The sequence below is a fragment of the Protopterus annectens genome, chromosome 10.part0 (genome assembly GCF_019279795.1).
Source record: "Protopterus annectens isolate FY-2018-M chromosome 10.part0, PAN1.0, whole genome shotgun sequence".
NCBI lineage: Eukaryota > Metazoa > Chordata > Ceratodontiformes > Protopteridae > Protopterus > Protopterus annectens.
Window position 1 is genome coordinate 1,652,364,419 of NC_056744.1, and position 25,917 is coordinate 1,652,390,335.

Genomic DNA, 25,917 nt, shown 5'->3' on the forward strand with positions numbered 1-25,917 from the left:
CTGACACAGAAAGCAGAATTATGGACAGGATGGGCAAAAAAAATTACACTTCTGCTACCCTAGCTTTTAGTGCTACTAATTATCAGACCCATATGTCTAGGTATGTGTTGGCTTTTCTTTCTCAGGCCTGTCAACTTATTTCTGATTTTCCAGACTCTGAGGGTAATACTTCTGTTCTTTCCTTGCTAGGGACTTTCTCTCAAGTTGTTCGTCATTTTATTAAATGTAGTTATAATGCGGCAGATGCCTCTTCTAGGGCTGTTGTTTTTGGTTCAGTTATAAAGAGATATTTTTGACTTAGGCTTCAACCTCTACCTGATGATATTAAAGCTAAGTTAATGGATGCTCCTCTGGATTTTAAACTTTTGTTTGGGGAAGCTGCTGCTGGTTTGCTTAAGTCCCTTCAAAAAAAAAGGGTAAGGCCTTATGGGAACTTAAACATGTGCTTGTTTCTCCTCTGACTAAATTTAAGAGAAACTACCCCACTAAGCCTGTCTTTGCTCATAAGCAGTCCCCTTCTTTTACTAAATGTAAGAAGAATGGCAAACAGGCTCCTCCTGCTAAGGCTACTCAATTTTCAGGGACTCTGAAGCCTTCCTTTCCAGATAAACCAGGTGCTTTGTGACTATCCATCCCTTCCCAGCCACATTCCTCTTTTTCTTTGCCTTTCTCTTTCTTTTTTGGTTTGGCTTCAGATCACTCAGGATTCTCGGGTTCTGTTGATCATTTGTAAAAGGTGTGTAAATCCCATCCTTGGGAATATCTTCCCTTTTTATCAGAGGTTCTTCAAGATCTGTTGTCTCAGGGTACTATTCAAGAGGTGCCTATGTCCCAAAGGGGGAAAGGGTTCTACTCCTGACTGTTTCTAGTGCCCAGAAAAGACGGCACTTGAGACCTATACTAGATCTCTCTCATCTGAACACTTTTCTAAAGGTGTCTTCCTTTTGAATGTTGCCCCTTCAGATTCTGTTTCCTCATTTGCTCCCTCAGGCCCATATGGAGTCTCTGGATCTCAAGGATGCTTAACTCCATATTCTGATCCATCCTCTTTTCAGGAAATGTTTGTGGTTCTCTGTTGCTTCCTGGCATTTTCAGTTCTCTGCTTTGCCCTTTTGCCTTTCTACTGCCCCAAGGGTGTTCAACCAAATGCCTTGCTCCTATGATTGCCTTTTGCAGACTTCAAGGGATCCAAATATTTCCTTACTTGGATAACCTGTTGATTCAGGAGTCTCCTCCAGAGACTCTTTTGCAAAATCTTAATTTTGTCATATCCCTTCTTCAGATCCTGGGGTTCATTGCAAATTTCAAAAAGTTTTCTCTAACTCCTACTCAGGATCTTGTATGGGTTGCAGGATTCAGACAGTGACAATGCTTGCAACCCTGCCCCTCCAAAGGCTTTAACTCTCATTTCTCTCTTTCATACTCTTCTTCCTCTGGCTTCCATTACATGAGGGGGTTTCTGAGAGGTCTGAGTTTCTGATGCTCCCTCTGGCCAAACTTCATATGAGAAAGTTTCAGTGGTCTCTGAAGTCAGTGTGGCTTCAACATACTCATCCTCTAGAATTTATAGTTCCTCTTCTTCCTTACCTCAGACTGGAACTTCTCTGTTGGATTCAGCAGTTGTTTCTGAACCCAGGGATCCTATTCATCTCCTCTTCCCTCTCAGGAATTGTTCATGAACACAGGATGGGGAGTGACTTTTGGTTCACTAAAGATATAGGGGGTGTGATCATCTCATCAGTGGAAGGAGCACATCAATGTCAAAGAGATGAGAGCCCTTCTCCTGGCTCTTCAGGCCTTTCAGTCTTCCTTTTCTCCAGGGCCTCTCAAGGCATTCACAGAGAGTACCACAGTAATGTGGTACATTAACAAGCAGGGTGAAACATGATCCCTTCTGGTTAGAACATTGTGGCAGACACTCTGAGCAGGCCCTTAACTCAGTCCCCTGAATGGATGTTTCACAGGGATGTGTATCTGGACATTATTCACCCGTGAGATGCTCCTCAAGTGGATCTTTCTGCCCCCCTTTGAACAGACAACTTCCTCTGTTTTGTGCCAGAGTCCCAGGTCCTCTGTTATGGAAGCTGGACGCCCTCTTATTCTCTTGCAAGGGGATATTTCTTTATGCATTCCCTCCCCTTCCTCGCATTCCGAAAGTCCAGTTCAAAATCCAACAGGATGCTCCCAAAATCATGTTGGTGATTCCCTTTTGGCCATGACAGCACTGGTTCCCTCTTCTTCTGCATCTAGCCAGGGGTAATCATCACAAGTTACTTCACAGAGTGGATCTAATCAGACAAGACAAGGGATCACTTATCCATCCCCACCTGTCTAAGCTTCCACTGACACTGTGGGTGACAGGATTTTGATTTCTCGTAGACACCTTTTTTCTGAGGATGTGCTGCAAGTCCTGCAGGAAGCCAGGAAACCTGCAACTAGGAAATCATGCTTATCCAAATGGAAGAGGTTTTCTTTTTGGTCTCTCTCTCTCTCTCATAACCTGGCCACTTACTGTGGATGCTCCTTTGGTTCTTTCTTATTTGTGTGAGTTGCTCAATGCTGGTTTGGCCTATTTTTCTATCAAGGCCCACCTATCAGCTATCTCTGCTTGCGTGCCTTTTTCTCCTCCTTTAGCTGCTATATTTGAGATGAGACAATTTCTTAAAGGCGTTCTTAGTATTAGACCTCCCAGGACACCCGTTCCTCCTCCCTGGGATCTTAATTTTGTTTTGGAGAATTTGACTCAGGCTCCTTTTGAGCCTGATGTTTCAGCTTCCTTGCAACATTGTTCCTGGAAGACTGTTCGTTTGTTAGCTCTTACTTCTTCCAGATCTGTGTCTGAGTTGCAGGCCCTTATGGCTTGTCTTCCTTTATTGATTTTTCATGAGAACAGAGTGCCCTTGTGTACTGACCCTTCTTTTATGCCAAAGGTGGTTAATGAGCTATCACTTAATCAGTCTATCAATCTGCCTACTTTTCCCCTCTCTTGACTGACAGTGAGAGGGTGCTACATACTTTGGACATGCAAAGGCAACTTAGAATTTATTTGGATATGACCAAGGCAATCAGAGAATCTAATCAGTTATTTATTTCTTTTCATCCTACAGCTTTGGGGCTTGCTGAATTGAAGCAATTTCTTCTTGAATTTCTAAGACTATTTCCTTTTATTGCACTTTTCATGCAAAGAGCCTTCCTTTTTCAGTTATGGCTCATTCTGCTAGAGGTGTGCCTTCTTCTGGTGCTTTTTTCACTGGCTTAGATACTAATTCTATTCTTGAAGCAGCTATCTGGACTTCTGTGCATATCTTTACCAAGCACTACAAGTTGGATGGTATCTCTAAAGCTAAGGCTGTTTTTTGCCAGTTCAGTTCTTCGTGTTTTTTAGGGGACTATTCTGCCCTTTCCTCCTCCCAAGTTTCCTCTTGAGCTTTGGCACTCTCTCATATCGTTACGCATACTGCAGCAGTGATTGTAAGGACATGGTACAGTTGTGTAAAATCTTACCATAACGGTAGATGTCTTTGCCTTTACTGCTGAAGTATTTGCTCCCTTCCTCCATCCATCTAGTTCTTTGCCTACCTGGATGTACATATTACCTCTTGAGTTCCTTGGACTGGTGTTCCTCCTGGGGCAATCAGTTCTGTTTTTGGTAAGCCTAAACATCACCTTTATGCCATACGTTATACAGGGAGTATATGGTCACATTCAGCATACCTTTTAAATTCAGAAGTCTTTGAAAGACTGACCTGACGTCAGGCTTCCATGGCAGGGAATCCCCATATTGTCAAGAATACTACAACAGGGAAGGCAAGGACATCTACCATTATGGTAAGGTTTTACACAATTGTACTTCATTCTAGCAACTTTCTAAATTTATAACAGCAATATTTAAAGTCTGTCCCTATTTTGGGCCTTTGTTGCCCCATTATTTTTGTCTTTCCCCAGATTTCTTGCACCAAGAAATTGGGAGGTATGCTGCAGTTTGAGTCTGAATCTGGATATGTGGTGTGCTTGACCATAACTACTATTATTTGTATGGTTCTCTGTAATGCTGGCTACTTTGATGTGGTACATATGCTTGTCACAGTGTTATATAATTACATATGAAAGACAGTCAGTGTGTTTGCCCTTTACGATTATGAAGGGTGCTTGTACAGACTCTCATATACATAAAATAGCTTATTTCTTTCCCTTGTTATCATTTCATCTTTTCCATCTCTCACACATCAATATAAAACAATAGCTATGAACTTAAGATGTGTACAAGTAAGATAGGAATACAGAGCAAACATTTAAATTACTATACTATGTATTTCCAATGTATTCTGTCAGCTGCTGAATCCATGCATATTTTTACTACTCTGTTTATATACTTCTTTATTGTATATATTAATATATTATCCCTATAGATTCAACATATCCATATTTTGGAGCTTTTATCCCTTGGCCTCCACTGAAAAGAAGTTCTTGCACCCCAGACAGACATTCCCAATAAACAAAAAGCAATAAATAAATACATGTAGACATAATGTCTGAATGCAATTACATATTTTTATGTAGGCATAAACTTGATGGGGCTGTCAAGCTAATGGTTGCTGGGGCCCCCAAGCTACTTACAACATCCCCTGTTAATGGGATTAGTAGTATTAGTATTAACAATGCTGGCTGCTGGGCCCCCCCCAAATTACTTACAGCATCCCTGTGTTAATGGAATCAGTAGTACTGATATTAATGCTGGCTGATGGGGGCCACCAAATTACTTACAGCATCCTTGTATTAATGGAATCAGTAGTATTGGTATGAACAATACTGGCTGCTGGGGACCCCCAAATTACTTACAGTGTCCCTGTGTTAATGGAATCAGTAGTATTGGTATTAACAATGCTGGCTGCTGGGGGCCCCCAAATTACCTACAGCATCCTTGTGTTAATGGAATCAGTAGTATTAGTATTAACAATGCTGGCTGCTGTGGGGCCCCAAATTAGTTACAGCATCTTACCTACAGCATCCTTGTGTTAATGGAATCAGTAGTATTGATATTAACAATGCTAGCTGCTGGGGGGGCCCAAATTAGTTACAGCATCCCTGTGTTAATGGAATCAGTAGTACCACATTGACAATGATGGGTGCTGGGAGGTATTGACAATGATGGGTGCTGGGAGCTCCCAAATTACTTACAGCATCCTGTGTTAATGGAATCAATAGTATTGGTATTAACAATGCTGGGTGCTGGGGCTCCCAAATTACTTACAGCATCCCTGTGTTAATGGAATCAGTAGTATTGGATTAACAATGCTGGCTGCTGGAGAGAAGATGTTAACTGGTGAGGATAGTAACAGCAAATGGAATTATGGAAAATATGTAGCACAGAGCCACAGACATACAGATGAGTATGCTTGAAGTCATACATCTGGATTTTCATAAAGTGTCTATCTGATTAATTTCTATGTGAATATTTGCTAGAAATTTGTATACCAGTAGTATACCACAATTAAACATTTCTTTTTTAAATGGAACAGGCACTCATTATAACAGAATACTAAGATCTGAGGTTGTTGCCACTTTAAATGGAGGTGGTGACTTCCCCAAACATTCTACTTCCTGTTGTCTGAAAATGAAACTTTATAAAAAAATAAATAAATAAACAGCAGCATGTGAGTTGGAGGCTGTACATGGCAATTTATTTGTTCAGTGATTCTATATGGGGACATCAACTTTGCAATTCCTTTGTTAGCAGAAGTTGAAAAAAAAAAAAAAAAAAAAAAAAAAAACACAGTCTGGCTTGTTGACAGGAACTTCCTTCCAAGAGGTACACAGCGAATCAACTAAAACCTTCCTATCCATTGTGCAACTAAGAGCTTTTGTGAATCCTGTACTGACTGAAATGATTCAAACATCAAAAAAATTGAAGTTAGAGGATCTAAACCAGGAAACAGACTGCAGGGAGAAAGCAGAGATGCTAAAACTATCTGTTACAAATGTAGGAACAGAAGAATGTGGTGAACACAGACGGAGACTGGAGTTGTTCTGTCAGGAGGATGAGACATTTGTCTGTACAATGTGTGTTCCCAGGCATTCCAGACACAGTTTTGTGCTCCTGCATGATGCAATCAGCCACTATAAGGTAAACACTGCCTGATAAGTAACATTAAGTAACTTGTTTGTGTTATATTTTCTGAAATGTCATACTTGGAAGTGGATAAGACTTAAGCTATTTTGAGGCTAGTGACTGTATGCCAGAAAAAAAGCCCACCTAATTATACAAATCTGGGAGCACAAAGAATTTTTTTGATGCATTGCTTCCAGATGGTGAACAAGATTCTCATGCTGTGAGAAGTGAGAAGAGAGAAGGGGTGTGGACTGAAGTGAGGAGGGAGAAAATGCTATTCCCAGTACAGAAATTGCAGTTGTTTCACTGGTAATGTAGATAGTGAGAAAATGCAAGGGCTGTGTTACTGAAAAAAACACTTCACTGATGTATAGCTATCCCAACATAACTGTGATTAATGGTAGAAAACAGTTAACAGACAAATCTGATGCTTTTATTCTGCTGCACGTTTTTGTTTCATTCAGGTGTAATTCACTCAGGAAAAACAGGAATATTTTCGCTGCATGTAAAATGTAAACAGCATTACATATCAAGTCCTAAAACAAATACATAAAAAAAAACAATGCAATCATTCAGTCTTGCAAAAACATTTCCAAACAAATTTATCGTTCAGGCCTGCTGATGCAGAAGTGCTGTCCTTGTTTTCCTTTTTGGAATTACAGATTTAATGCTATTCTTTGACTGGGTAACCAGTGCGTTAGAATAGAACGGTGCTGTGGATATGGCCTCCTTAAACTTTAGCAAGGCAAGTAATGTGGGTACTGCACATTTTAATGAATAGATTAGAATGCCTTGGAGTTAGGGTTGCAACCTTTGTAACAGGTAAAATCCTAACAATAGCCCTTCCCATTGCCCGTCTTTATTTCAGTAAGTGAATGTTCATTGCTTCTGTTTAAGAATAAATAATCATGTTAGAAACAGTAATGAAAAATGGTAAGTAATATAAAAAATGCAACAGATGAGCAAATAAAAGTTATTTTATGACTACTGTTCTGCCAGCTGCTTTGTGTGTTTAACCTATGGAACAGTTTCAGAAAGGGCCACTGCCAGAGGTAAGCCTTCACATGGCTGCTACCGTTGGTGGTGATCCTTTCTGATTCGGAGACAATCCCACTGCAGTGATCCTATGTAGTCTCTAGGATCGACGTGGGTGACTTTCTCCTTGACTGAGCTAGATGCTAATGAGTCATTCCAGGGGAGCAGCCTATGTTGTTTAGCCATGTGATTTCAACTGGAAATGCCTCTGGTAAGGCATTTACTGAATCACTTGGCTGTGTAAGCTTGCTCATCTGGCAGTGGCTGAGTTAATTAACTTGGTTAAAGTTCACGTTCGCCTATTACTGTCATTTGGTAAGATTGCATTACAAGTAAGTGAAGGGAAGTTTAGCAGACAGTAATTTGTTTATGTGCGTGCATGTGTGTGTTTGTTTTTATGCAGGAGGATGACTGATATCAGGTGAAATGTGTGTGTGTGTGTGTGTGTGTGTGTGTGTGTGTGTGTGTGTGTGTGTGTGTGTGTGTCTGGCTGGCTGGGTGGTCAGAGCAGCAGGATAGGTGTGGTACGTGTGCATGTGTGTTTGTGTACGAGTGTAATCAGGTGAGGGGTATGGTGTGTGTGTCTGTGATTAGGAAGACTGTCATACCTCTAAACTCAAGTAGACTAAAGAGCAAATCCTGCAATGTTGGGGGGGGGGTGAGACTAGACATCAAAGTTGATCTTTAAAATTACTAAAAAAGTTAATAGGACAAGAAATTTGCAGCATGAAGACATAAAAAAATATGGACAGTGAAGGGGCCACAAGACACCAGGGGTAATATGGCACTAATTCACTTATTTTACATTTAATGAACGTAGAATAGTCCAAAGAGCAATCCAAAACACAGCACAAGAAAAAAACTGTTGGTTAAGTGCTTTCATTACAAAGTGACATCATCAGAACCAAGAACAGTAAAAAGGAAATCTTTTTATGTATTAAAAAGGTGCCAAACAAGTGTTAAACCCCTCCTCAAATTAGAAAGACAACATCCACAAAACTGCTGATGCAACATACTGCAATAAAGAAAATCCAGTTAAAAAAGAAATGTGCAAAATAAAATGCAGAAATGTAAAATATCATAATAATAAAATATAACAATAATAAAATATGATTTTTAGCGAATATTAGCTCTTCTTTTAAGCTCACTGGAAATAGATATAGTATCATTCAAACCCGGAAAACTGCAAGCATCTAAGTGTAACTGCCAAAACATTTCCCTACACAGTAGAAAATTTGCATCTATATTACATAATCGAACTTTTAAAAGTTCGAACGTCATATGGTCGACACCATATGATCTAACTTTTAAAAGTTCGAAAATGTAATAAAAAAAATAAACCAAAGAAAAAACCTACCTGAATGGTTTAAGCAGGTGGCAAGCCCCCCTGCACCACCACACCTCCTGCTCTTTTAATATACCAACTCCGAGATGGCACTACAGTGCAGAAAAGGGAAATCTTCCCATTCCACACTGTACGGAGATCTCCGTTGAAACATTCAAACTTTTAAAAGTTCGATCATATGGTGTTGACCATATGACGTTTGAACTTTTAAGAGTTTAACAATGTGATATAGACCCGAAAATTATGCCAGTCACCAGGAAAAATACCAATCTTGACTTGCTCTAGTACCAAAAGTGCTCACTAGACAGTATTCACTAACTGGACATAGAGATTACAAAGCTACCTGGCGGAGGTTTTGGAACAGAAATATACCGGAAACCTACTTTCTGCAATGCTTTTCTGTCTTTTTGACAGTTGACACCCTTTTCATCAAAAGAAAGGGGTGGTCAAGAGTCAACTTATTAGAATTTCTAGGTTGACATCAGACGATGGTGCTTGTTTGAAGCAGTTTGATGTTTTAAAAAGTATGATTCTTAACAGTGGCTATCCACAGGACCTGTTGGATAAATTGCAGGATGAAATTTGGGTCCTTAGGGGTGACAGTTATCCCCCTATTATTCTTTCTGGCTTGGTGCATTTGCAGGATGGTACCAGCTCATTAGACAACAAACACAATATGGTTTTACATTATTCTGTTGATGCTGGAGATATCCAGAGGATTGTACAGAGGAATTGATAACTACTTTCAGTAATGTGGACATTAACAGTAATGTGGACATTAACAAGTATTTTGCCGCTGCTCCAGCATTTACTTTTAAAAACAAGAGGAACATTAAATCATTACTGGAAATGTAGGTGGCTGGGGGGGGGGGGTCGGTCCATCCACCCACTACAAGGAAATGTGAACACTGTAATCACTGTCCCTTTATTTGTTTATCCCCGGTTGACGTGGCTGTCCAAGTTGACTACTGTTTGCCGAGGGGGCAAGTTCAACTGCAATTCTGAAAGGGTTGTTTATCTGGCTCTGTGTGACTCTTGCCCAGCTTTCTATATTGGAAAGACTGTTGGTTCCCTTAATAAAAGAATTTACCAGCATGACTACAGCATCAGGAAAAATGACAATAAAAGTGCCCTGGCTAGACATGCTGGGCTGTGTGCTGGTTTTAGATTGTTTAAAATTTTGGTACTAGAGCATGTCAAGAGTGGTGTTTTTCCTGGTGACGGGCAGAATTTTCTACTGCAGAGGGAAATGTTTTGGTAGTTACAATTTGATGCCTGCAGTTGTCCGGGTTTGAATGATACTATAAATAATTTCCAGTGAGCTTAGGAGAAGGGCTAATATTCGTTAAAACTATATTTTATTATTGTTCTATTTTATTATTGTGATATTTTACATTTCTGATTTTATTTTGCACATTTCTTTTTTAACTGCATTTTCTTTATTGCAGTATATTGCATCAGCAGTTTTGTAGATGTTGTCTCTTTAATTTGAGGAAAGGTTTAGCACTTGTTTGGTGCCTTTTTTATATACATAAAAGGATTTCCTTTTTACTGTTCTTGGTTCTGATGTGTGATGAAAGCGCTTAACCAACAGTTTTTTTTTTCTTGTGTTACAGTAAATAAAGTGTTTTGGATTGCTCTTTGGACTATTCTACATTAAGTTTTTGTTATTTTGCTTACAGTTTACGCTCGTTAGCAATTATTGCGTTTTTGGTTTATTTTTATTTTACATTTGTTAACCGGGTAGTGTCCGACTGGGTTGAAAAAAAAATACATTTTTAGTGGAGACCTGGGGAGAAAAGCTCCAGAACAAAAAGAACACGTTACAAGCAGCAAACTTAGTTTAAGTAGTACATTGCTAACAGTATGTAAATGAGCTTAACAAAAATATTATAGCAAAATATAATTGAATATAATAGAAACATGCATGTTTCAGGCATACAGGAATACATTTTGTGTGTGTGTGTGTGTGTGTGTGTGTGCACATAAGTCATGTAGCTTTACAAAGTGAGTCACTTCTGAAAGACCAAAATTGGTCATGTAGTTTTGCAAATTAGGTCATCTGAAGGAACAAAGATTAATAATGCTAAGACAGATAGTAAAATAGCCCTATATGGGATGAGCACTATTTGGGCTGATGTGTGAGATGAGTGGAAAAATAGGAAGAATATTAGTTGGGAACAATACAGGGGCATAGCCAATTATCATTTAAATAGTCTTTCAGAGTAGTTTTAAATATGGACAGGTTGGGATTTTTAGTTATCTGTTGAGGAAGGTTGTTCCAATCTTTGGCTTTTTTATGGGAGTAGAGGGAGTCTCTGTGGTAGTTATGAGACTGGGTTACTTTTAGCATTAGTTTGTTGGATGACCTGAGGAGTCCACAATTTGTGTTTGTCTGGACTAGGTTTGATTGAGCTGGGCAGTCATTAGGGTTGAATATGATTTTATGGGCAAGTGAAAGTTGGTTTAGTACTAATAGGTTGGGAAGTTCTACCCACTTGAGCTATTGGAGAGCAGTGCAGTGGTATGTTCTGTGGGGTTGGTTGGTGACAAACTTGGCTATTCTGTTATAGCAGGAGTCCAGTTTATTTAGGTTGTTTTTTGATAGGTTAGTAAAGACCTCAGAGCAGTATAAGAGGGTGGATAGCAAGTGGGATCTTGCAGTGGCCAGTCTAGCTTGTTGTGTAAGGTAAGGTTTAACCTTGTGTATAGTACCTAGTTTAGAGTGGACAGTCTAGCTTGTTGTATAAGGTAAGGTTTAACCCTGTAGAGATCATCTAGTTTAGAGTGGATTTTTTTGATGGTCAGATAGATGTGTTTATCAAATTTTATTGAGTCATCTATGGTTACCCCTAGCAGCTTGGTCTGATTGGTGGGTTTGATTTTTGTACCATTGTTAGATAGTATGGAGAGGGATTAGATACTGGGTTTGGAAGATTTATTAGAGAAAATTATGAGCATGGTCTTATTTGGATTTAGGATGAGATGGTGGCTGGTGAGGTACTTTTCAATGTCTTGGAATGATTGCATTTTGTATTGGAGTTCTTGTGGGGAGTGGGCTGAGCAGATAAGGAAGGAGTCATCTGCATATTGGTTGACAGTGGCATGTTGGGTGGCAGTATGTAGGTTGTAGGTAAATATTATGAAAAGGAGAGACCCACGTATGGAACCTTGTGGTACCCCCGTGGTGACTGGTAATATTGGAGAGATAGGCTGTTTGCCCATTTAGTGGCCTGTTGACGGTTGGATAGATAACTGTGAAACCATGTTAGGGATGTGGTATTGAGACTGTAAGTGGCAAGTTTGTTGAGGAGCAGCTGATAGGACACTTGTGTCAAAAGCTTTTGACATATCTAAGAAAATGGCTGAGACTAGTTGTCCTTCATTTTTGAGGTGGTGAATGGTCTCTGTAAAGGCTATGAGGGCTGAGTTAGTACTGTGTTTAGGCCTGAAGCCATGCTGGGTGCTGGAGAGTAGATTGTTGGTAGTGAGGTGATTAATGAGTTGCTGGTGGATACATTTCTCTAGAATTTTGGCAAGGGGGATAGAATGGCGATGGAACGGTAGTTAGTTATGTCTCTAGATGGGCCACCCTTATGAAGTGGTATGATATGAGAGATTTTCCATAATCTGGGAATGTACTGTTTGGAGTTAGAGCAGTTTATTAGTAATGATATGGGGTAGGCGATAGAAGGGGCAGCTAGTTTTAGGTATTTGTTTGGAAGTTGGTCAGCAGCTAAGCAGCAGGGTCTTAATTTACATAGGAGTTTTTTTATGTAGGAAGTTGGAATGGGAATAAAGGAGGAAGAGTTTGCGTCATTAGAGGTAGGGAAGGGGACAGTGGGTGGTGGGATTGTTTTGTTGTCTAGGAGAGAAGTGATAGAGTTGATGAAGTGGGAATTGAATTGTGAGGCTAGGGGCAGAGAAGAGTTAGTAGTGAGGGGGCAGGGGTAGGGGTTTTACCAGGGTTAAGGAGGTGGTTGATAATCTGTCAGAATTTTTGTGGATTGTGCTGTTATTTTTGTTAGCAGGTGAGGAAATAGGTTCTTTTATCCTTGATGACTTTTTTCTTAGCATGGTTTCTGAGTTGTTTGTAAAGGGTGAGATTGTTATTTTTGGTCAAATGATATAGTGACCAGACCTTATCTCTTTGTTTCATTAGTTGTTTTGTTTCTTTACAAAGCCATGGTAGCTGTTTTTTTTTTTTTGGTGAATTTTTCTAAGGGGGGGCAAGATTATTTAATATTTCAAGGAATTTGTTATTGAGGTATTCTACAGCTAGGTCTAGTTGCAGGTTTTTTAATGAGGACCAGTCACAGTTTTGTAATAGTAAATTGAAGGTGTCAGAAGAGAAATATTTTTTGTTACAAGTCTATTTGTATGAGATGCTGGTTTGGATATGTGTTTTCTTCCAAACTAGAAATGTAGGGGCATGGTCACTTAGCGTGACTGGTAGACAGCCTGCCTGATACCCATGGTTTGGTTTGTTGGTTAAAATCCAGTCTAGAAGTGATTTTTTTATTGGAATGCTTCACGCGACCAAAATCCAAAAACTATATAATCAAAAGCAACCACAGCTTGGCAAACAGCTTTAACTTAACTAAACAAGAATTTACATTAAGCGCGTTCTTCCCCTAAATTACAAGGGACTTCATCAGAACAATATCAATCGCCCTAACCCAGCCTTATATAGTTGACAATAAACATTAATCACTAATTATAAAATTGAATAATTGATTATTATACTTAATTCATTATAACCAAGTAAATCTTTAAAAATACATTCATAATAAATGCAATATCAAATTATATTATATAATACATTTCTAAACAAGTAAAATAAATGCATTTCATTCTAAAATGTTCATAGAATAAAGTACTTAATTAAAAACTATCCTAAAATGTTTTTTAATTTTAAAATACTAGAAATACTAATGGCTTCATTAATGCCTGGATATACAGTAGTGTTGCATTGCAACTGATATCTCAATTCACTGATATCCAAATGTATATCCAGACATTTGCCCTGAGGGTCTTTTTGTAGATGTTGGAGCACCATAAATTTAAAGGTATGGTCATTATATTCATTAAGGTGCCTAGCAAGTGCATTGGTCATCCTATCATGCTTGATGTCTAATAAATGCTCTCCTATCCGATTTTAAAAATATCTACTTGGTTTCCCTCTATAAAATATCAGGCAATCCTGGCATTTTGCTATGTATACTACATTCTGGGTATTACCGTTATAATGTCCATTAATCATTATAACTTTCCCATTGAATACAAACTTTTCATCTGTCTCAGAAATATGTGAACAAAATGTACATCTCATATACTTGAAATTCCCCTTAATTCTGTTAATACTATTCACACTGTTGTAATTACCCATTTCCGGTATGATTTTGAAGGACCTATCTTTTTTGCATATTATTTTCGGTGTTTTACCAACCTTTTGTCCCACATTCAAAATGTAATATATCCCAATTGTTTCGAATTATTTCAACTACTTTCCACGCATCTTGATTAAAAGTGGTTATAAAACCTGCTGTATAAGTATCTGTCTTATTATATTGTCCCAAAGTGTGGAATACACTACTATCACTGATATTATTCATTAGAATGGGCTTATAAATCCCATCATTACGTTTACGTATTATCTCTTTGCTAATTCCATCTAAAAGCTCCTGTGGATATCCTCTAGCACTAAACATTTTTAAAATAAATTGAATTTCATCTATAAATTTAGCTTCTGAACTCACCATTCTGGCGGACCGTACCAACTGTCCATTTACAATTGACTTTTTTTGAAAATATGGATGTCCACTGGAAAATTCTAAATAAGAATTGGAAAATGTTGGTTTTCTATATATTCCAGATTCCAATTTATTGTTTTCACCATTTATTGTTAAATTCACATCTAAATATGAGATGTTGGTTTTACTGTGTATATAAGTAAATTGCAAAAAACAGTGTGAGTAATATAATCATAACATTGACCCAATTCATACTCATTTCCCTTCCAAATTATAAAAAGGCCATCCGGAAATGTGGTATAATACAAAATCTTAGAATAATACGCTCCTTCTATAATAAACTGTTGTTCCCGCTATGACATGACATAATTTGCAAAGACAGGGGCACAGGCTGCCCCATTGCTACCCCTGTACTTTGCTTATAATACTGTCCTTCAAAATATATGTAATTATTTTGTAAAACCACTTCCATTAATGTTGTATGTATATTTATCTCATCTTGATCATATAATCCAGTTTTTTGTAACCGAGCCTCCAACCAAACTAATCCTTCCTCGTGTGGCATTACCGTAAAGAGACTACATACATCTATGGTGGCTAGTATTATGTCTTTGTCTAACTATATTTTTCAACCTTATCAAGGAATTGCCATGAGTCTTTACTGATATATGGAAAGGCTGTTAGACCAACTTGCAATTTAATATCCAAGTATTTGCTGATAAAACATGTTTTGGAACATTTTCCGTCAGCTATTGGTCAAACGTTTGGATCCCTCAGTCCTTTATGGACCTTGGGTATCCCAAAAATATTAGGTATCATGGGATAAGGGAATTCTCGCCTGTGTCGTCACTTCCTCCCTTTGATCTACTTTGCTATTGGCTCCTCCCCACTGATGTCTCGGCAACCAGGGGAAAGCGGGTATACCTTTTTTCTCGGCAACCAGGGGAAAGCGGGTATACCTTCTTTTTTATATATTCATTCAAGTCTCTCTTAATTGTGTTCATTTTTTGAACATAAATACTACCACAAACATTATCAGTATTGGTGAAAACATTGTTATAAGCAAGCCAATGGTGTGCAAACATGGAATCATTTTGTATTACTTGGCTTAAGTTGTCCAAATCCTTAGACATTTTATCTGAAGCTTGTATATTATATTTGATCATTAATTTAATCATTTGTAACCCGGTCTGATCAAATAATGTATGCAAATAATTGAATAAATCTGCGTTACCTTCTGCACCATTTGGGTACTTCCATAACCTTAACCCTCGTGGTACTTGCTCCATTTCATTGTTTTTTTGCAAATAGGAAATTTCCATCTGCAATTTCTTAAAAGCCAATAAATTCCTCTCAAACAGTTTCAATTTCTCTGCCATTGTGGACTCATGCTGTCCCGAGGCATCTTTTTTTTTTTTTCTCTAGTCTAAACCAAAATCAAAAGTGTGTTTTTTTTTCCACTGGGCTATTCCGCTGTTATTACCACTCCTCTCTTCACCCGGAATACTTAGTCCTTCAATGGGACCTGGATCCTGCATATCATGTCCTGTTTGTTGAGACAGTCCATGTTGTGTAGGCTGGGTTAATAGGTAGCCCAAACTACCGAACAAATTGTTTGGACCACCTTGTTTGTCCATTAAAGTCTGTATCTGGATGGTATGCACCTCAAGTTGCTGTCTATTCTGTTGTAACAGTTCAACCACCTCACCATTGGTAACTGTTCCTGTTCCTTCCATAACTGTGCCGCACAAGCAAACTCCAATCGACCAAAATCCAAACACTATATAACCAAAAGCAACTACAGCTTGGAAAACAACAGCTTTAATTTAATTAAATAAGAATTCATGTTAAGCGCCTTCTTCCCCTAAATTACAAGGGACTTCATCAGAACAATATCAATCACCCTAACCCAGCCTTATGTAGTTGACAATAAACATTAATTACTAATTATAAAATTGAATAATTGATTAGTATACTTCGTTATAACCAAGTAAATCTTTAAAAATACATTCATAATAAATGCAATATCAAATTATGCTTTTGGTTATATAGTTTGTTGGAGTACTTGTTGATGCGGGTGGGGTAGTTAATAATTTGGGTGAAGTTGTATAAGTTTATAAATGAGGTAGGTGAGTCAGAGCAGCAGGAGAACCAGTCTAGGTTGAAATCACCTAGAATGATGGTTTATTAGGATAGAGTAAAATATGACCAGGATAGGAAGGATTCTATGTTGCACAGGTTGTTGCCTGTTGGTAGGTAGATGGCTATGATGTTAATGGATTTGTGAGAATTAATTTGGGGGTGAGTGATGAGGAGTTCAGCATGAGAGATGTCTGGTGTGGGACAGTTTAGCTTTTCTAGATTAAGTGCTTCCTTAAACATTGCTACACCCCCACCATGTTTGTTTATCCTGCCCTGTCATATAATATTGTAACCATTTATAGTAATTCCAGAGTCTTTGATGTGGGGGCTTTAACCAGGTTTCAGTTATGATTGCAATGTCTGGGGAGTAGGAGGCAAGGGTGGCATGGAATTCAGGTAATTTGTTTGCAAGACTTCTGAGATTAAAGCATGTAATGAGAATGTCAGAGTTATCAGTAATAAGTATAGATGTATAGGTAGTGGTGTCTGTGAGATTTTGGGCGGATGTGGAGAAACAGGAGCTTGGGGGTAATGGGTAGGTTACATGGGAGGTACAGATGGGCCCATAATTGGGATGGATATCTGATTGGAGTTTAATCTTTGTTAGAGAGTACAAAATCAGGTGCTTCAGTTAGGTTATACCTGTAGAAGGACACCTGAGTGTTGGTGTGTTGTATATGTCTTGAAGGGAGGACACCAGTACTGAATCTAGGGTAAGTCTTGGTGATGATATAATGATAAGGTTTACATAGGAGGTGTATTGAGGTGTATGTGAATGTTGGGGATTCCCATTCCCATCTTGATTTTTTTTCCTTTCCTTGAACGCAGAAAGCAGCCCTTTAAGGCTTTGAACCAACCCTAAACACCAGGCGGAATGATTTAAAGTACCCCAAGTTTAAACAAAAATACAAATAGAGGAAAAGAGATTCAAACCTGTATCCTGGGGTATGAAGAGCACTCCTACCGCAACAGATCTTTGTCCTTCTGTAGTAACACTAGGACCAGACAGACTAATTCAATGCTACCCTAAGGCACTTTAAAAAGTAAAGATAATGGGGGATGCTTCTGATCTTTTACTTCATATTGGAAGGAATTTCTTTAAGTAGAGCTTTCATTCTCTACCCCAAATGAACATGTCACAAAAGCAGACCTCTTACATCCTGATGTGTTTTGGACAGTAACACCTCTACAAAACTTTAATTTCAAGTTGTATTATTGACTGAACATAATGGTCCATGCATTTCAATGGATAGGGCAGATATAATGGGCAAAATCAGGAGGTTTCTGTAAAATCAGGGACAGCTGAGAGGGGATGGTGTTGCATATGTGTGGGGAGTGAGCACACATGCATATAAACAGCCCTGCTTCAAACTTCTTGACAAAACAGGGAGGAATGCTAGATGACACCAGGAGAAATTTTAAATATTACTCATTGTTACAAGCTAATACAGCTGCAGGGCTACCATCACAATACATTTTCTGAAGAATAACAAGAATGAAACTCTGGCATTACTGACTGACTGTAATCATCTGTGATTTACCAGGAGCAGGAAAACAGTTGGAGGATACATCAGGGAAGTTCTATAATCTCAGGGACAGGTGAGAGGTATGGTGGTGTGTCTGAATACGTACACCTGTGTGATAGAGTGAGTGAGGGGGATGCCTTTGCATTGTGTTGCATGGGCCACCAGAGGTGATTAATTCAGGAAAGTGCTGATTGTCACTAGTGGTAACACCGTGCAATTCAGAGACTTGCAAATTAGCCAGTAATAAAGTCTTTTGTCTTTGTGGTTAAATGTCTGTAAATTGCATTTTCCGCAGTCATGGGAACCTCCCTTTTTGGCTGCAGCTTTTAGCCGCTGACGTGGATGGGATTCTTTCTAAATCCCAAGGTATAACACTAGATAAGCACAGAGGTTTAGAAAATTGTAGTGAGGAAATTAAGACAAGAGAAGAATAAAAAATATTTATACTGTAGACTGTATCCTGCAATATGTATTTCGGAATTGTCCTGAATCTGGTTTTTGTTCATTTGTACAAATAATATAATAATAATCATCTTCTTTCAGCTGTTCCCGTTAGGGTTGCCACAGCGGATCATCTGTTTCCATTTCTTCCTGTCCTCTGCATCTTGCTCTGTCACACCAACTGCCTGCATGCCCTCTCTCACCACATCCATAAACCTTATCTTAGGCCTTCCTCTTTTCCTCTTACCTGGCAGCTCCATCCTTAGCATCCTTTTCCCAATATAGCCAGCATCCCTCCTCAGCACATGTCCAAACCAATGCAATCTCGCTTCTTTTGCTTTGTCTCCAAACTGTCCAACCTGAGCTGACCCTCTAATATACTGATTCCTAATCCTGTCCATCCTAGTCACACCCAGTGCAAATCTTAACATCATTAACTCTGCCACATCTAGCTCTGACTCAAGCCTTTTTGTCAATGCCACCATCTCCAACCCATATAACTTAGTTGGTCTCACTACCCTTTTGCAGACCTTCCCTTTTACTCTTACTGGTATCCATCTGTCACAAATCACTCCTGAGACTCTTCTCCACCCATTCCACCCTGCCTGTACTCTCTGCTTCACCTCTCTTCCACACTCACCATTACTCTGAACTGTTGATCCCAAGTACTTAAACTCATCCACCTTTACCAACTCTACTCCCTGCATCCTCACCATTCCTCTATCCTCCCTCTCATTTACACACATATGTTCTGTCTTAACCCTGCTGACCTTCATTCCTGTCCTCTCTAGAACATCTCTCCACTTCTCCAGGGTCTCCTCAGCCTGGTCCCTACTCTCACTGCAGTTCACAATGTCATCTGCAAACATCATAGTCCACAGGGCCTCCTGTCTAATCTCATCTGTCAACCTGTCCATCACCACTGCAAATAAGAAAGGGCTCAGAGCTGATCCTTGATGTAATCCCACTTCCACTTTAAACGTATCTGTCACTCCCACCGCAGTCCTCACCACTGTCACACTACCCTCATACATATTCTGTACCACTCTTACATACTTCTCTGCCACTCCCGACTTCCTCATACAATACCACAACTCCTCCCTAGGCACCATGTCATATGCTTTCTCTAAGTCCACAAAGACACAGTGCAACTCCTTCTAACCTCTGTATTTCTCCAACAACACTCTCAGAGCAAACATTGCATTTGTAGTGCTCTTTCTTGGCATGAAACCATACTGCTGATCACTAATCATCACCTCCCTTCTTAACCTAGCTTCCACTATTCTTTCCCATTACTTCAAGCTGTGACTGATCAATTTTATCCCTCTGTAGTTACTGCAGCTCTGAACATCACCCTTATTCTTAATGATAGGTACCAAAACACTTTTTCTCCACTCCTCAGGCATCCTCTGACTTTCCATAATTTCATTAAACAATCTGGTTAAAAATTCCACTGCCATTTCTCCTAAGCACCTCCGTGCTTCCACTGGTATGTCATCTGGGCTAACAGCCTTTCCATTCTTCATCCTCTTCATAGCTGTCCTTACTTCCTCCTTGCTAATCTGTTTCACTATCCCCACATCATCCAACCTTCTTTCTCTCTCATTCTCTTCATTCATCAGCCCTTCAAAGTTCTCTTTCCATCTACTCAACACACTCTCCTCACTTGTGAGTACGTTTCCCTCACTATCCTTTGCCACCCTTACCTGCTGCACATCTTTCCCAGCTCTGTCCCTCTCTCTAGCCAATCGGTACAGGTCCTTTTCTCCCTCTTTAGTGTCCAGTCTCTCATACAACTCTCCATATGCCTTATCCTTTGCCACCTCTCTCTTTGCCATGCGCCTCATCTCCTTATACTCATGTCTACTTTCTTCATCTCTTTGACAATCCCACTTTTTCTTCACCAGACTCTTACTCTGTATACTCTCCTGTACTTCCTCATTCCACCACCAGGTCTCCTTGTCCTCCTTCCTCTGTCCAGATGTCACAACAAGCACCTTTCTAGCAGTCTCCCTTACTAGCTCTGCTGTAGTAACCCAGATATTCCGTAACTCTTCACTGCCTCCCAGTGCCTGTCTTAACTCTTCCCTGAACTCCACTTCACAATCACCCTTTTTTAACTTCCACCATTTAATCCATGGCACTGCTTTCACAGTCGTCCTCCTCTTCTTGATCACCAACGTCATCCTACAGACCACCATTCTATGCTGCTTAACTACACTTTCCCCTTTCACCATTTTACAGTCTCCAATCAACTTCAGACTGGCCCTCCTACATATGATATAATCCACCTGTATGCATCTTCCTCCACTCTTGTACATCACCCTATGCTCCTCCCTCTTCTTAAAATACGTATTCACCACAGCCATGTCCATCCTTTTCACAAAATCCACAATCATCTTCCCTTCTGCATTCCTCTCCTTAACACCATACCTACCCATCACTTCCTCATCCCCTCTATTCACTTCGCCAACATGCCCACTGAAGTCCGCTCCAATCACTAGTCTCTCACCCTTGGGTACACTCACCACCACTTTATTCAACTCACTCCAAAATTTTTCTTTCTCATCTATCGCACACCCAACTTGTGGAGCATATGCACTAACAACATTCATCACTACACCATCAATTTCTAGCTTCATAAACATCACTCTATCAGACACTCTCTTCACCTCCAAAACACTCTTGGCATACTGTTCCTTTAGGATAACACCTACCCCATTTCTCCTGCCATCCATGAGAGGGTGACGTACTTGCCAGAATAGAATGGATTGTTCTAAAAACATCCACATTGACAACCCCTTTTTCCCATTTTTGCACATGGGGTCAGGTTTTCACTTCAACTGTAGCAATCTTCTAGAGCCAAGGTTTACACCGCTGGGTGGCTAGCCCTGCTGCAGTAGTTCTTCCACACCACACACTTGCACACACACTCACACCTATGACCAGTTTAGAGTTTCCAACCCATCTACTGCATATCTTTGGAAATACGGGAGGAAACCCGCATGAACACAGGGAGGACATGAAGACTCAATGTAGACGTCACCCCAGCCAAGAATCAAACTGGGAACCTCTTACTGTGAGGTGACAATGCTATCCGCTATGCCACTCTGCCGCCCATAATGGATTATGCTAAAAAGTGACTGTTTAATTCAGCATATGGCACACACAGTAATGCAACTGGAAAGGAAGCAGTGAAAAGGAGTTTACAGTTGGAAAGAAATGAAAGTAGATACATCCGCAGACAAGGAAAGGGATCCTCCAGTAATTAGGTCAGATTACCTAAATAAATAGCTGGTGGAATACTAGATGCATAAGAAAAGTTATCACAAAACACAAAAAAGTGATTACCAAGGCCACTTAAAAACTGCAACTGCAACTTTCCACAATTTGTGCAATTTTCATCATGTTCTTGATGCACAAAATTATTTGTAACTAAACCCCAAGTTACTGTACATCAAAGAAAAAGACATTTTCTTGTGACATCATTTGCATGCAACACATTTGACAAAGCCATGAATAAAACACAGCTCAGTCCCTTGTAAAACCTCTGACCAACCAAGTATCATGAAAGTGTGTTTGAGAGTACAGCACAATAAAAGTGAGTTCTGAATATGTTAAGCATAAATTGCCAAAACCATGATTGTCCTACAATACTTACGTGGGTAAGTTTATCCTAGAATATACAAGCAGGAACCTGAAGTGTGAGCATTGTACTAATGGTCATCTTTCTGCTGTGATGCTTGGGGGTAGAGTGGTAAGGGTGTAGAAATGATGAAGTACATCATATTTGTAGTGTTAAGGCAGTTGTTGATGTTTAAGGAATTGTTTTAAAATGTGTAGACCCACTGATGTTTTGTAACAAACTGGGAAGTGTAATGCATGATAATGAGTGCATCGTACAGATATTACTGCACACTCAGGAGCTTTGTGCGATATGAGCCTGAAGTGTGAGCACCGTACAGTCCTTGGTTATGTGGCAGTATCTGTGCCCTGCATACTCAGGGCTTTGTGTGGTATGAGCCTGAAATGTGAGTACCGTATAGTCTAAAGGGTATGTAACAGTATCTGTGCCCTGCACACTCACGGGCTTTTTGGGATATGAGCCTGAAGTGTGAACACCGTACAGTCCATGGACATGCAGCAGTAACTCTGCCTGCATACACAGTTACCTTTTTATCCTTATAAAATGAGAATGTGTATTTCTGTTTATACTTCCTCAATTTAATCTTTAATGTAATTATTCGCTTGGTTGTAGTTTAGTTTGGTACAAGACATGCCCTTCACCAAAGGTTAGCTGTGCTTTTTGAGGTACATTTTTTTTTACCAAAAGTTAGCCATGTTTTTGAGTCCTGTCTCTTTCTCTATCAAAGGTTAGCCATGCTTTTGAAGCATGTCTTGCCAGCAATAGTTGTCTATGCTTTTGAAGAATATCTTAGCCATGCTTTAGAAGCATATCTCGTCCCCAATGGTTAGCTGTGCTTTTGAGGCATATCTTGCCCCTAGTAGTTAATGTGCTTTTGTAGTTAATGTGCTTTTGAGGCATATCTCACCCCCACCATGGTTAGCTGTGCTTTTGAGGCATATCTCTCCCCCAATAGTTAGCCGTGCTTTTGAGGCATCTCTCCTCCAATAGTTAGCAGTGCTTTTGAGGCATGTCTTGCCATCAGTGGTTAGCCATGCTTTTGAGACATGTCTCGCCACCAATGGTTAGCCGTGCTTTTGAGGCTTATCTCGTCACCAATGGTTAGCCGTGCTTTTGCGGCTTATCTTGCCACCAATGGTTAGCCGTACTTTTGAGGCTTATCTCGCCTCCAGCGGTTAGCCGTGCTTTTGAGGCTTATCTCGCCACCAGCGGTTAGCCGTGCTTTTGAGGCTTATCTCGCCACCAATGGTTAGCCGTGCTTTTGAGGCACATCTCGCCATCAGTAGTTAGCCGTGCTTTTGAGGTACATCTCGCCATCAGCGGTTAGCCGTGCTTTTGAGGCATATCTCGCCATCAGTGGTTAGCTGTGCTTTTGTGGTTTGTCTCACCACCAGAGGTTACGAGTCGTTTTGATGCATTATACCATCACCAAAGGTTACACATGCTATTGAGGCATGTCTGTATTATAAATATGACTGATGCTGCGTTCATTATGTTTTCTTAAAATTTGACATGGTCTGGCCTCTGAATCAGTATATGTGAGATTACTGATGTTAATGTGGCTGTGTAAATTAGGCAGTTGTAATCACCTTTTTTTTTAAACTTTTCAATGCACTCACTTCGTGATATAACCTAATTAACTATGACAATATCACTGCACCATTCCATAAAGAGATATTTTGCATTGATATGTGGAGATTTTGCAAGTGCTATGTAAAATACCAAATGACATGTTGATATTGTTTTGCTCTCTGGTGCAGATGGATAAAGCTCTAACTGTGACTTGTGTAACCTAGGATTGATTAGTAATCTGAGTGCCACCGGAGCCCAATGAGGAGAGTGACAATGAGTGGCCAGTATCATCTCACCCATCCTTTGAGGAGGGAAGGAAGTTGGCACACAGCAGTTGTGATGCCTGACGGTGGTGAGATAAACTGCAGCTGGTGTATATGGTCAAGCTGCATTCACAGAACTGCAAAATAGCACTTGTACTGTAGCCAGCATGTGTGGGGGCATACATGCATTATGTGTTTGGAGTTCCTGTCCTACCAATGCCAGCATATGTGGAGGTGTACATTGTGTGTTTGGAGTTCCTGTCCTACCAATGCTAGCATGTGTGGAGGCCTGCATGCATTGTGTGTTTGGAGTTCCTGTACTACCAATGCCAGCATGTGTGGAAGCCTACATGCGTTGTGTGTTTGGAGTTGCTGTCCTATCAATGCCTGTATGTGCGGAGGCCTACATACATTGTGTGTTTAGAGTTGCTGCCCTACCATTGCTAGCAGGTGTGGAGGCCTACATGCATTGTGTGTTTGGAGTTGCTGTCCTACCAATACCAGCATGTGTGGAGGCATACATGCATTGTATGTTGGGAGTGTCTGCCATCCCTATGCTAGCATGCATGGCAAGATGACAAAGGGAGTAGAAATTAGGCTGCATTAAGCAAAATCCTTTGGGAAGTAATGTGGATATTGGCACACCAGGGTGCTAAGTCATCATCCGCACAGCCAGTTCTAGTGACAGATTGTCATTCCTGGGTCCCAAAAACTTACAGTTGGCACTCATCTGGGAGAATAGGCTGGGTACTTTTACTCTAGTACTGAGGGAGCTACTCAGTTGGTATAAGTGAACAGTCTCATTATCACAAGAAGCCAAATAAAGCAAAAGTTGGATTACACTGCAGTATTGGTTAAAGATTTGTACATACATACATAACGTATAAATATTTCAAGCATGGGTATTAATGCCCTTCTAGCCTGCCAGTGTACCAAAACACGTGATCCATAATAGGTATCCAGGCTGTTCTTAAAATATTTAAACTAGTACTTGCTTTAATGTAATTTGGTAGCCGAATAAAATGAAACTGTGTGAGACGGTTAGCAAACAGAAATTGAACAAGGGGTAAAAAGGTTACACAGACAAACCATTCAGTAAAAACTGCAAGAAAGACTCAGCCAAGCTAGCTCCTCCACTGTGTAATACTGTAAACCTGCTCCCGGAGGCCCATAGGGTATGTGCAACTAACCCCTTAAGGACATATCTGTGTTTTGGCTACATGGCTTCTTAATACCTATGATTTTTTTTTTACTTTGTAAGTCATTATGGGTACATTTAAGCCAGTAAATCCAAACCCCACTAGCTGTAGACATGACAAGGTTCATCGGTGTTCCTCAAATAATTAAGTTACTCAGAGTTTATAGATTTTGTACATTACATTTTTTCTCTCTTGTTCCACTTCTCACATGCATGGTATAATTGCATTGTTTTAAGCAACACACTAAACACACTATCACTGTTCTGTTAAGAGGCTTTTAGTTGAATTATTGTTGCATTGTGGAAGAACATTTTTACAGTTTCTACGTACACAATGAATAAAGCATTCCTACGTTGTAGTTTAACTGTTCAGTTTGAGAGCACTGTCTTTCCTTTTCAGTTATCTTTCACAAGTATTACATCCTGATCTGTTTATGTTTAGCTGTAGACATGACAAGGTTCATCGGTGTTCCTCAAAGAATTAAGTTACTCAGAGTTTATAGATTTTGTACATTACATTTTTTCTCTCTTGTTCCACTTCTCACATGCATGGTATAATTGCATTGTTTTAAGCAACACACTAAACACACTATCACTGTTCTGTTAAGAGGCTTTTAGTTGAATTATTGTTGCATTGTGGAAGAACATTTTTACAGTTTCTACGTACACAATGAATAAAGCATTCCTACGTTGTAGTTTAACTGTTCAGTTTGAGAGCACTGTCTTTCCTTTTCAGTTATCTTTCACAAGTATTACATCCTGATCTGTTTATGTTTAGGATGTGCTTTTCTGATGTCAAGGCTGATATCAGAAGTTTGTAGCTGACTGCAAACTTGCAGCTGCCATGAACTCTCCAGCTGACTCCAAGATTCTCCTTGAGGACATCT

The 25,917-nt window shown here is 39.7% G+C and overlaps 1 protein-coding gene across 1 annotated transcript in view; it reads left to right on the plus strand.

Moving 5' to 3' along the window:
* Positions 1–5,654: 5,654 nt before the first annotated feature.
* Positions 5,655–25,917, plus strand: part of LOC122813856 (zinc finger protein 566-like) — a 230,584-nt gene continuing 210,321 nt past the window's right edge. Inside the window, exon 1 of the mRNA XM_044086395.1 lies at positions 5,655–6,124. Coding sequence (XP_043942330.1) covers positions 5,885–6,124 — 240 coding nt within the window. The 5' untranslated portion in view covers positions 5,655–5,884. The remainder of the gene's footprint in view (positions 6,125–25,917) is intronic.